Source organism: Nicotiana sylvestris, chromosome 9 (assembly GCF_000393655.2).
Source record: "Nicotiana sylvestris chromosome 9, ASM39365v2, whole genome shotgun sequence".
Taxonomy (NCBI): Eukaryota; Viridiplantae; Streptophyta; class Magnoliopsida; order Solanales; family Solanaceae; genus Nicotiana; species Nicotiana sylvestris.
In genome coordinates this window covers 85,352,294-85,364,462 of record NC_091065.1, presented here as the reverse complement: position 1 = coordinate 85,364,462, position 12,169 = coordinate 85,352,294, and the positions used below count along the sequence as shown (strand labels likewise).

Here is a 12,169-nt window from a genome sequence, read left to right as displayed (position 1 = left end):
TTCAATACAGCCTAAGCATGTGGGCATGGCAATTCATCAACTTGGAACCTCCCACAAACACATTTTCTCTTTAACAGGCAGACTATGTAATTCCTCCCTCCATCGTTAACCGTATGTAAGTATTCAGTTGATGGTACCACCGACATTTAAAAATAGAAATATAAGTTTTGAGCATATATAACTGTATTACCATATGTATAATGCTGAATTACTCAGTTACATACAACTGAAATATTTGCATACAGATGAATACATCTTATATTTAGACCAGCAGACTATCAACTGTAATTAGTGCAAAACTTATCAAAAGTCTGTTGTACTTTAGGCAACAGGAGGCTAACAAAAACATTAGAAGGATACGTCATAACAATACATATTAAAATTATATATAATACAGATTTGTTAGTTGTATTCTGATATATTCGAATAGTTTTTGCAACATGCGTTTAGTTAAATTCAGTTGTATTCATATCAGATCTTCGGAAAAATATGTCTTGTATGCGTTTGAATTTAGTTGTATTCGTATGTATTCATGGTAGTTGTATTTTAAAAAATGATTGTATTCAGTTGTATTCATGCCATTAATTCAGAAAACAATTAAGCCATATACGACAATGACATTAAAAAATAATTTACAGTCATACGTGTAGACATTGCCTCATTCAAAGTCAGCATCTCCTGGTATTTTTTTCCAAGCGTCGTGTATGTCTGTGTAGCTTTTTTACGGTTACTACAATTCCAACGTCCAAACGTCTTCCTAACTTATTCGAGGAAGTCGTATATTGGCAATTCCCTTGCTGAAACTAGTGCAGCATTGATTGACTCGGCAATATTTGACGTCATTGTCCATCCCCTGTTAACAGGTGCATACAACCTAGCCCACTTTTCGTATCCAACTAACTCTAAGTATTCTTTCACCCTAATATCTACCTTCTCCACCTTCTTCATCATACTGTCAAATTCAACTTGTGTGTATGCTTTTTCCATCGAGAAGTATATCTCGCTCAACTTGGCATGGCTCTTTTTGAATTTCTTATATATGTTGTTCCATAGATTCCATATACAAGCAAAATACGGTACATCTGGATACACTCTAGATACAGATTTAATGATACTCTCATTTCTATCTGAAACGATGCACATGTTTTCCCTGTCACCATATGCTATCTTGAATTACTCAAAGAACCACGTCCAAGCAATATCGTTCTCTGAATCAATAACAACATATGCTAGTGGCAATATATGACCTGTAAATACAATTGAATACATATTTTTAAAATATGTATTTCAATATTTAAAATATTAACAGATTGTATTATAATTCAGATACTCACCTGCACCATCCAACGTGCTTGTCGAAACAAATGTCCCGGTGTAGTAAGATTTTAGGTGACTTCCATTCACAACAACAATGGGTCTACAATGATCAAACCCCTTTATAAAGGCATACAAAGATATATACACGTACATGAATTCATTTTTTGGCGATTTTACCATTCTGATGTGAGAACCTGGATATGTCATATCCATTGTATATAAGTATCCTGGTAATTTTTTGTATGAATCAGCCGGTTCACTTCTCAAAAAATTCATTGCCTTTTCTTTAGCCCTCCATGCCAACATGTAGCTAACATCTACACCTAAATCTGATTTCACATCATCAATAATATCCTTTGAGGGGTATTTTCTCTTATGATTAGTAAGCTTAGGCCTTATCATACCACCTATAAGGCTGTTACTTGCATGCCGCTGCTCATACACCTTGTCCTTCAGCGGACATGTATGGTTATCAATGAATTCTCTCACTTTGAATAGTTCTGATTTGTTAATGCTTGAAACCTTAAACCTCCATTCACAATCTTCTGAAATACATAATAATGCATAGAAGCAAAGAATTAATCATTGTACATATGATTAGCATAAGTGTTTACAAAAAAATTCACTCATATACACATGAATACAATCTGATTATTTTACATACTGACATCTATATATATAAATTTGTATACTACTGAATTCAATTATAGTTATATACATTTAAATACAATGAATACAACTGAATACAATTTTGGGTATATGCATACACTTAAAACCACAGTAGACAAAATAAGAAAATAATTAGAGCAACTGTAATGTAATTATACCAGTAAAATACATATGAATACATGTATTTAAAGACCATAAACAAATATATGTTAACTACATCTGTGATAATCAAGAGGAAATCCACAAATACGCATAAATACAACAACGTTAAACTTACAGCTCGAATCAATAATAGAAAATACAAAAAAAAAACTTAAATACACGCAACCTGACAGCATTAGACCTATCAACACGGAATTGAAACCTTTGAGCTATAGCATAATTCTCCATCACCTCTTTCAATGTAGCCTTATCCTTATACACTTGTCCAGCCATAACCTCCCTTTGATTAGTTTTTGAAATTATCAAATCTTTGTGGAGTTCGAACACTCCAATCGCTTCTCCTGAATTGACAAAATCTAGAGCCAGTGTATCATCTGTATCGGAATCGTACCTTTGAACAACTTCGTCTATTTGCACAATGTCGTCTTGATTTAAACTACATCCGGATACAAGTTCTTTTTCTATAGTTGTTATGCACAAAGGATACATACCAAATTCTCTGTTCTCTTTTTTCAATTCTACATACACTCTGTAACACATATCATTGTGTATTTTCATTGGCGTGCAATTTCCTTCTACTTTGTATTGAATTTTAATGGACTTTGAACTCAAATCTATACCCAGTTGATTAGAAATTGGAGCAACTAGATCATTAAAGGAGGCATACTCCTTTATCGGTATTCCCTTAATTGAAAAATCGATGTAATTGCCCTCATCGTTCCACTTGCCAGAATGACGCAACAACACTGTTAAACTTGCCATATGTATAAAAGGAACTATCCATATTTTGTATATAATTTGTATCAATCTATTTTTTCGTGGTTGAATTGATATCTGCGAACAGAGAAAAAGGAGAAGTGAATGGAAGAACTTCGAACAGATGTTGCTCTGGTTTTCGCTGCTTTTTTTTAGCTTGAATCGTGTATGACAGAATACAGATTAATGGGTACTAATTTTTGTTCGTTGAGTTAAATTAGGAGAATATCATGTGATTTGATTTCCTTCCGTTATTAACTAGTTTAACCTTCCAAATTTTGCGCAGATACGTTACTGTATTCACGTTAATGCCGCGTGAATACAGTTAAATACATATCAACCTTAGCTGGAATTCCCTTTTTAACGCTTATTTTTTCTATTGTATTAATGAATACAATAGCTTAAATACATAAAATACATTGTATAAAAACATAAAAGGTATCTATAACACGTAATATAGCAAAAGATATCTATAAATGACTAATTAGACCTAAAAAGGGTGCTTTATGAAAAATTCTCTTTTAAATAAACTATATCACCAACTCATTGATACTAATAGAATATCCTACCAAACTGCGTAAACACGTAAGCATGCATTGATCATATAGTCTTTTAAATAAAGAATACAGCCCAACCCCCTCCCCCCCAAAAAAAAAAAAAATCCACTCCAATAATAGTAACCAAGTGTCAAGCTGAGAGTGATTGAAATTATAGCCAATTGCCAAAGCGCACCACTATGAGAAAATATTGTGAAGTATACTCCCACTGACTTAGGCGCTTGCAAAATTTACATAACCAAAGTATTATAACAAATTAAACTAATGCCATGTATATGTCCAGGCTAATAACTTTGTGGAAAAAATGGATAATGTACTAATTTTGAAGGAAAAAAATGGAAAATACATTAGATTAAGTTAAGTTAGAGGGATACTGTTGCTACACCCGTGTTGGATATTTCAAAAAATGTACTAATTTTGAAGGATTCAACACGCACTCGATAATATTTTTGAAGAATTTAAACAACTTGTGTAAATATTTTTTTTGCGCATAACTTAATTTACTTCAAGTAGAATCGTGAACTACAAGCACTCTGCTTCCTGGCACAGTTAAATTGAATTCTGGCTTTATGGCAGTTAATGGTAAAATGAAAGTATCAAAATCAATCAAGAATTAGACAATTGGTCCCCGTTACATTGCCCCTTGGCGTACTTCAAAATTGTCGACAGTTCCTTGTTCATTTTCTCTATATAAAGCACTCTCCCTTTAGTATCCAGCAAATATATAATCCATTCATTATTTCAGTACTGTTTACAAATAAATTTAGTGTGTGGGAATGGGTAACAAGGACTATGAGTACCCAGCATCAATGAATGGGGAGAGCAGAAAAACACAGCCAGTGGAAATCCCACCACCACAACCTTTTTTTAAGTCTCTAAAAAACACAGTTAAAGAAACTTTGTTTCCTGATGATCCACTTAGACAATTCAAGAATCAGCCACCACGCAAGAAATTCATACTTGGACTTCAGTATTTGTTTCCAATCTTTGAATGGGGTCCTCGTTACACCTTGGATTTCTTCAAATCGGACCTTATTGCTGGGATCACTATAGCCAGTCTCGCCATTCCTCAGGGAATTAGCTATGCAAAACTTGCCAATTTGCCACCTATACTTGGCCTCTGTAAGTCACAACGTTACTCTATGTTTTATATATATTATAATGGTGGTGTACGTGAGTGCACCTCAATTACTTTCCATAATCATTATAGAGATGAATTCAAACTTTAAATTTGATGGGTTTAATTAATCTTTACGTGCTCACTACTGAACCTGGTGCACTCTTGCAATTATGGATTCAGATTTTAAAAACTTTAGCAATTTTTTTAATTTGTACTTTGCTACATGAAAAAGGTATGAGGTCGATTTGAACCCACTGACTATATACATTACAATTTACATGTGCTTCCGCTTACTAGCACAAGTACAGGATAACTATGTCAAGAATTTCCTTAATGTGTGAGGCGTGGTTAATTAGTTAATTACGTGATAACTTATGGGTTTGTTGGTTATTCTGATGACAGATTCCAGCTTTGTTCCGCCATTAGTCTACGCAGTAATGGGCAGTTCAAGAGATTTAGCAGTTGGGACAGTTGCTGTAGCATCACTTCTCATTAGTTCAATGTTAGGGGACGAAGTTAATCCAATTGAGAATCCAACACTTTATCTTCATCTTGCGTTCACGGCCACATTCTTTTCCGGAATGTTTGAAGCAGCTCTTGGAATTTTCAGGTTAGTATATATATACAGTAGAATAATATACTATAAATGAAAGGGTGTACTACATAAATTGGGTCATCAGATGAACTATGTTTTAATCGTTTGATTATGACTATGTCTTTTTGTTAGAATAAGGAACGATTAAGGTAAGTTGATGGTAACGTTAATTGGGGAAATAATTTTTGCATGCAGGCTTGGATTTATAGTGGATTTTCTATCTCATGCAACAATAGTTGGGTTCATGGGTGGAGCAGCCACAGTTGTGATACTTCAGCAGCTAAAAGGGATACTTGGTCTTGACCATTTTACTCAGTCCACCGATGTCATTTCCGTCTTGCGTTCTGTTTTTACCCAAACGCACGAGGTATATATATAAATGTTAGTGTTAAAATGGCCCAAATATGATAATATAATGTGATATTATCCGCTTTGCGATAAGTCCGTATTTTTTCTCAAAAGGAAATTCAACTCGTTATAAGTATTTTTTTTTTCTACTTTGCATATTATTGGACTTTGTTCACATACACGTACCCAACAAACCGGCTCATAGACAGGCTAAGACAATAAGCCGGGCTCCCACATCACACTCCGTATTTCCACATAATATGATATTGTCGCTTTAGTTAAGCCTGCACGGTTTTCACACCATTAAGAATTCCAAGCTCCTTATAATAGTTTTTCTCTACTTTTTATGTGATACTTTGTTCGCACACACCAACAATAACTTATTATTGATGTATTTTAATTTGTTGTAACATATAACTTATCTTATTTTTCACGTGTTCTCTTCCCGCCCCCCAACCCCTTACAACATCTGCGACTATTTTCCGTGCAAGGCTATAGCCTTGTTTTCTTGAATATTAATTTTGAAAAGCAAGTATTATTGTTCGATTCTCATTAACTTCTCTTTTCGTTTTAGTTGAATCTTCAAGAGGATTAGTTTTTTTTAATTTTAATTAATTAATATGGTTTATGACTTTGCTTATGGTTAATGACAAAAATAATTGCAGTGGCGATGGGAAAGTGCGGTGCTGGGTTTCTGTTTCCTTTTCTACCTGCTGGGTTCTAGATTCCTTGTAAGTTACAACCAACTTTGATCTATTCAAACTTGAATAGTACCATAAAATCAATTTATTAAAGAGTCTAAATTTTATGCATGTGATATAAGAAATATTTATAAAATCGAGTTATTTATTAAAATAAATAAGGAGTTGGGTCATATATACAATAAATCTCTGCACTATAACTGCTGCTCTTAATTTTAGTTATAATGAAATGCATGCATGCAGAGCCAAAAGAGACCGAAGTTGTTCTGGATATCAGCAATGGCTCCATTGATGTCCGTCATACTGGGAACCATTTTTGTCTATTTCACGCACGCTGAAAAACATGGCGTTCAAGTGGTATGTCCTTTAATTAATTATGTTTTCTTAATTTCTAGAAGGTGTATAATAGAAGTTACAATCCTATTTGGCTTAAAGATTTCAATTTGACTGGTGAGCTACTATACTAAATTAGACCACTGTTCACAACATAAACACTATGGTGGGGTGGGGTGATGTGATATTTCTGCTATTTGGATTACTGCATTTGTGAGTGTTTAATTTGGGTTGTGATTCTTGTGGTTTGAGTATTGCACACGTTCGTTTGATATAGACGACCTACCAATGCCATGATTGACTGATAATTAAATGTTTCAAGGACACTGGCCCAGCGTATTTGCTGTTGGCATTATCTTTGCCCATTTAAAAATAGACATTTCTAGATGATGGTTTTCTTCGTCCTAGAAGTTACTCAATTTTACATTAAACACTATATGACAATGAAATTGAGATAGAACAAAGTTTGAATTACTGTAGTCGATGATTCATTTGTTGAAATATATTATGGTATTAATGTTAGACCGGGTTTAGTTATGGAAAATTTTCATTACTGAATACCATCTGGCATATATCTTACTCCCACCGTTCACTTTCACTTGTGAGCCAAAATACATTTTCACTTTTACTTGTCCAATATACCAAATTAAGAGAAAGACGGTCTTTTTTTTTTCGTTTTACCCTTATTATTAATTACACATTTCCCAAATCATTTCTCAAAACTTTTTGAAATGTTATTATTATTATGGATAAAATTACAAAATACATACTTCATTTGTTTTTTTCTTAAAGAGAGTGCAAAGTCAAAAGCGAACGACTAAAAATGAATGGATGGAGTAGTTAAAGTCCAAAAACATGATGTCGGAATTAAAAATGTAACCTAATGGTTACATATAGAGGTGGCAAAATGGTTAAAAGAAAACAGTTATCCACCCATATTATCCATCAAAATATGGGTTGGATAATGAACCATTTAAAAACGGGTCGAATATGACTATTGAACCATATTATGCACTTAGGAAATGGTTAACCAAATGGATAACCAATGGATAATAATGTATTTAACTTTTACATTTGTAAAGCCTCAAATTGGAGTTCCTCAAGTTTGGAAAATTAGGAATTCTCTCATAAGTGATCATATTTAAGAAGCCGTAGATAATATGGATATCAATATTACCCCCCGGATAAACCCGTTTTTATTCGTCTCAAATACGGATCGGGTCGGATAATTTATCCATTTTTTAAATTACCCGTTTTGACCCGCTCGTATCCGACCCGCGCATTTGCCACCCCAGTTACATATAACTTTATTCCACGTAACTTTGGTGTAGTTTCAATCCAATTAATGGTTTGATACAATTCGGAAGTCCTCTTCTTTTTGTAATTTTTTCTTTCTACTACTCCCTCCGTTTCATATTAAATGAGTTACTTTCCTTTTTAGTCTGTTCCAAAACAAATGACATATTTCTAAATTAGGAAATAATTCAAACTTTAAACTCTTTCATTTTACCCATTTACCATTAATGAGAAGCTTTTATAGCCACACAAATGTCATGGCCCCCACAAACCTTTTACCCCTTAAGCTTTTAAGACCACAAGTTTCAAAAATCTTTTTCTTTTTTCGTAAACTTCGTGCGGAGTCAAACTACCTCATCTCATCTAATATGAAACGGAGGGAGTATTATATATGAGCCATCCCCACCAAAAATAGTTATGTGATAATTTATTTGTAACTGCACACATAATTAGACATAATGTGAAAAACATGACTAATTGGATGGTTAATTATGAAAATATTATGAACAGATTGGAAAGCTGAAGAAAGGGCTAAATCCAGTGTCAATAATGGATTTGTCATTTGGAGCACCTTATGTTTCAACATCTATCAAAACTGGCATAATCACGGGTGTCGTATCTCTTGCTGTAAGCTTTCACTTTTCCCATACTTGACCCTTTGTCATGAAGATATGATCTCATATGTCGAGAGACAATGTAATTAAATGTATAAGTACACATACAAGTAGTGCAATTTAACCTAGTGTAAGTTTAAGTCATTCATAAAATTACTTTGATTGGGGACATGATAGGAAGGAATAGCAGTGGGGAGAAGCTTTGCAATGTTCAAGAATTACCATATAGATGGCAACAAAGAGATGATCGCTTTTGGAATGATGAACATCGTTGGCTCTTGCACTTCCTGCTACCTCACTACTGGTATATATTTTCCTTATTCTCTTTCAAATTTGTCTTTCTAATTACCTGAAACAGCGGGAAAAACAATGGCCCATTAGTTGGATTAGTCAACATCTGATTGTATGGACCATCATGTCGGGACACACATAAAGGTAGCAAATAAATGCAGAAAGAGACGAGAATATCTACATAACAAAGTAGTGGTTAATAGATGCAGAGTAACAACTTAAAAAAGACAGAAAAAAAAAAGGTTTCATGATTTGTTGTCAGATTTGACCAGCTATACAGTGTTTAGTTAACTAAAACATATTAATGTTAATAATATAAGATTATTAATTCTCAACCATAGCAGAGAAGAAGACACAATCATAAATATAATGTAGAGTTAAAAAGTAAGGAAGCGTACCATTCAATTCCACTGACACAATAACGATAGCGATTGACGATTAAGCCTGATGCCAACTTCCACGATCCACTAGCTACACGCTCTCACACTCGAAGAACTTGACTTATGGGACGTCTACCATTACCACATATTCAAGAGACAGAATACGATAGGGTTTTCTAATGCCTAGGTAACGGGGGGTTGGCCTCTATTTATAAATATTGCATATCCATCACAGGTCAATTGTTATTGGGTCTCACTTATCCACACACATAGTATTTAATATTAGACATTTTATTTATCCATCATTTGGGTCACGTCATCATCCTTTCAGGCTATAACCAATTAATATAAGTTCAAATTCCAACAAATAACACTATATTTTCAGATAATTTATATGCTAGGATTTAAGTTATACACACTTGCAATGTAAATAGTGTTGTTCTATCAATGTATTTTGACTGTTTGGTGTATTACTTGCCAATTGTTTCATGTTACTCATATAGTCTTACCTTTAATGATCTTTTAAAGTGGTTAATGCAAATATTTTTATATTGTCAGTACATAAAATTTGAAGTCATTTTTATATTTCCTGAACAAGGTGCTAATCAGAAAAGTGAAAGTGCAGGTCCATTTTCGCGATCAGCAGTGAACTTCAACGCAGGATGTAAAACAGCAGTATCAAACATAGTAATGGCGCTGGCAGTAATGGTGACACTGTTGGTGCTGACGCCATTGTTCCATTACACTCCATTAGTGGTCTTATCATCCATTATAATTTCTGCAATGCTCGGACTCATCGACTATAATGCTGCAATTCACCTCTGGCACGTCGACAAATTTGATTTCCTGGTGTGCATAAGTGCATACCTTGGCGTCGTCTTTGCCAGTGTCGAAATTGGCTTAGTCATTGCTGTACGTATCCCTTAATTTCTAGTAACTACTATTATTTCCATTCTGTTCGGAATAAATACAAGGAGATTCGAAAGCAATATAATGTTGCACCAATAATTTGACCCTTTAGCCAAATTAACTTTTGAACCCTTTTGTCACACACTAGAATTTTTTTTTCTTATATTAAAGGGGATCCAACATTTTATATATAACACAAAAAAATTATTTTTTATTTATTTGCACAATATAATTTTTCCACAAAGGATATTCAATTGAATCCCCTTATTTCTATCTAGCTACGCCCTTGTCGGTTCCTTCTAAATTGTCTTTTAAAGTTTCTGCACAATTCATTTAATAGCCTTAATCATAAAAGTATTTATCTAAAATACTATTTATATCTCCGTTAATGTTTTTTGATTAAATTAACACTCTACTAACTGGAGCGGAATGGTGGATTCCGTAAAAATAACTTTTTATTTTTCTAAGATATCAAATATTTTGATACAAATTCAGTTTGGATACAACAACTAAAATTATATATTGGAAAAATCCACTTTGTTATTACTAATGGACTAGTAGTAACTAGGAAGCTAAGCAGGTGGTTTCCAATTAATTAATCAAGATTTAGCTCTTAATGCAGGTTGGTTTATCGTTGCTAAGGGTATTGCTATTTGTAGCAAGGCCAAGAACGTTAGTACTTGGTAACATACCAGATTCTAAGATCTATAGAAATGTTGAGCAATACACAAACACAGACACTGTTCCGGGTGTTCTCATACTTGACCTTGGTGCACCCATTTACTTTGCCAATGCTAGCTACTTAAGAGAGAGGTAATTTAAATTGTATACTATATATCTAACTACACAAATATGTATATATACAAATAATTAAGCGCTAATTATGTGCTCTGCTTCACTTTTTATAGGATCTCAAGATGGATCGACGACGAGGAAGACAAGTTAAATTCTTCCGGAGAGACATTGCAATATGTAATACTTGATATGGGAGGTCAGTTAACTTCTCCTATGTCTACAATCTTATAGTTTGACAAGGACATGCTAAAACGATTTTTGTAATTTAACTAGTTATAGTAGGTTTTCATTCTCTTTTCGAGGTGACTACATCATGGTTGATATGAAGAATTATATGGTGCTAAATATTTGTATATTATCAGTACGTACGTATAACTAAAACTCGTGCTAAAATTCTATATATGATGGGCAGCTGTAGGCAACATTGATACTAGCGGAATTAGCATGCTAGAAGAGGTCAAGAAGAATCTTGATAGAAGAGATCTCAAGGTTTGCCCTAACTATTATATATCCTACACGTTAAATGATATATTGGAAGTTATGAAGTGATAATTAATCCTTTAATTTGCAACAACATAGTAATATGGTGTGCTTTAATTCTTGTGGGGTATTGTAGCTTGTGCTGGCAAATCCAGGGGCAGAGGTAATGAAGAAGCTGAACAAGTCCAAATTCATAGAGACAATAGGACAGGAATGGATATTTCTAACTGTGGGGGAGGCAGTGGAATCATGCAATTATATGCTTCACTCCTGCAAACCAAAATCTGCCATAGATGGTTCATTTAGCAATAACGTTTGACAGCTCTTTTCAAAACTAAATTATTTGATCTGTATATGTTATTAGTATGACACCGACACATCGAATTTATAATGATGCTGTGTAACATATTGGCTTTGAGCTTTGAGTTGTTGGCCAAATTCTACAGACACACTTCTTCCACATAAGGAGTTGGAAAGGTCTTTTCTGAACATGTATTAAGCATAATTAAAGAGTGTTTTACCTGTACATTTATAGCTTGTCAAGATTGCCAGAAATTTTAATTTACTTACGTGAAGGCTGCACCTGTTTTAATTTATTAAGGCCAGAATCTGCTTCTCCAAATATCTATTTGAGGCTATATGTATGATTGTATAATTTGATCCTTGCTCGAATAGATGTGCGCAAAAACTTTCATGTTTATTTGTAATTGTGACCAAGCACGTGAAAATTCTCAATTAATGGGTGACGTAAAGATTCAAACTCAAGATCTTTGCTTGCTCAAATATTATGTGATTGTGTAGTTTTAGTTGTTAGAGCATCGTGGAACTTTTATTTGTTCCTTTAGG

The 12,169-nt window shown here is 33.7% G+C and overlaps 2 protein-coding genes across 2 annotated transcripts; one reads left to right on the top strand and one right to left on the bottom strand.

Moving 5' to 3' along the window:
- Positions 1-762: 762 nt before the first annotated feature.
- Positions 763-2,910, bottom strand: LOC104227627 (uncharacterized). Its single transcript, XM_009779905.2, has 4 exons — positions 2,310-2,910; positions 1,335-1,862; positions 1,178-1,247; positions 763-1,093 (listed from the first exon to the last, which is right to left on the bottom strand). The coding sequence occupies exons 1-4, from the start codon at positions 2,908-2,910 to the stop codon at positions 763-765; spliced, it is 1,530 nt and encodes a 509-aa protein (XP_009778207.2).
- Positions 2,911-4,176: 1,266 nt separating this feature from the next.
- Positions 4,177-11,849, top strand: LOC104227626 (sulfate transporter 3.1-like). Its single transcript, XM_009779904.2, has 12 exons — positions 4,177-4,583; positions 4,984-5,191; positions 5,372-5,543; positions 6,190-6,255; positions 6,469-6,582; positions 8,365-8,481; positions 8,646-8,772; positions 9,765-10,051; positions 10,671-10,861; positions 10,957-11,039; positions 11,256-11,332; positions 11,460-11,849. Exons 1-12 carry the CDS (start codon positions 4,238-4,240, stop codon positions 11,640-11,642), a joined length of 1,971 nt encoding a protein of 656 aa, XP_009778206.1. The 5' UTR covers positions 4,177-4,237; the 3' UTR covers positions 11,643-11,849.
- The last annotated feature ends 320 nt before the right edge of the window (positions 11,850-12,169 follow it).

Excerpts from the sequence above, each read along its gene's own strand:
- LOC104227626 (XM_009779904.2), top strand. The coding sequence starts at position 4,238 with ATGGGTAACAAGGACTATGAGTACCCAGCATCAATGAATGGGGAGAGC. Across the intron at positions 6,256-6,468 it reads TGCTGGGTTCTAGATTCCTT|AGCCAAAAGAGACCGAAGTT; the intron begins GTAAGTTACAAC and ends GCATGCATGCAG. Across the intron at positions 11,040-11,255 it reads TGTAATACTTGATATGGGAG|CTGTAGGCAACATTGATACT; the intron begins GTCAGTTAACTT and ends TATGATGGGCAG.
- LOC104227627 (XM_009779905.2), bottom strand. The coding sequence starts at position 2,910 with ATGGCAAGTTTAACAGTGTTGTTGCGTCATTCTGGCAAGTGGAACGAT. Across the intron at positions 1,863-2,309 it reads GTCTAATGCTGTCAGGTTGC|AAGATTGTGAATGGAGGTTT; the intron begins GTGTATTTAAGT and ends TATGTATTTCAG. Across the intron at positions 1,094-1,177 it reads GCTTGGACGTGGTTCTTTGA|AGTGTATCCAGATGTACCGT; the intron begins GTAATTCAAGAT and ends ATCTGTATCTAG.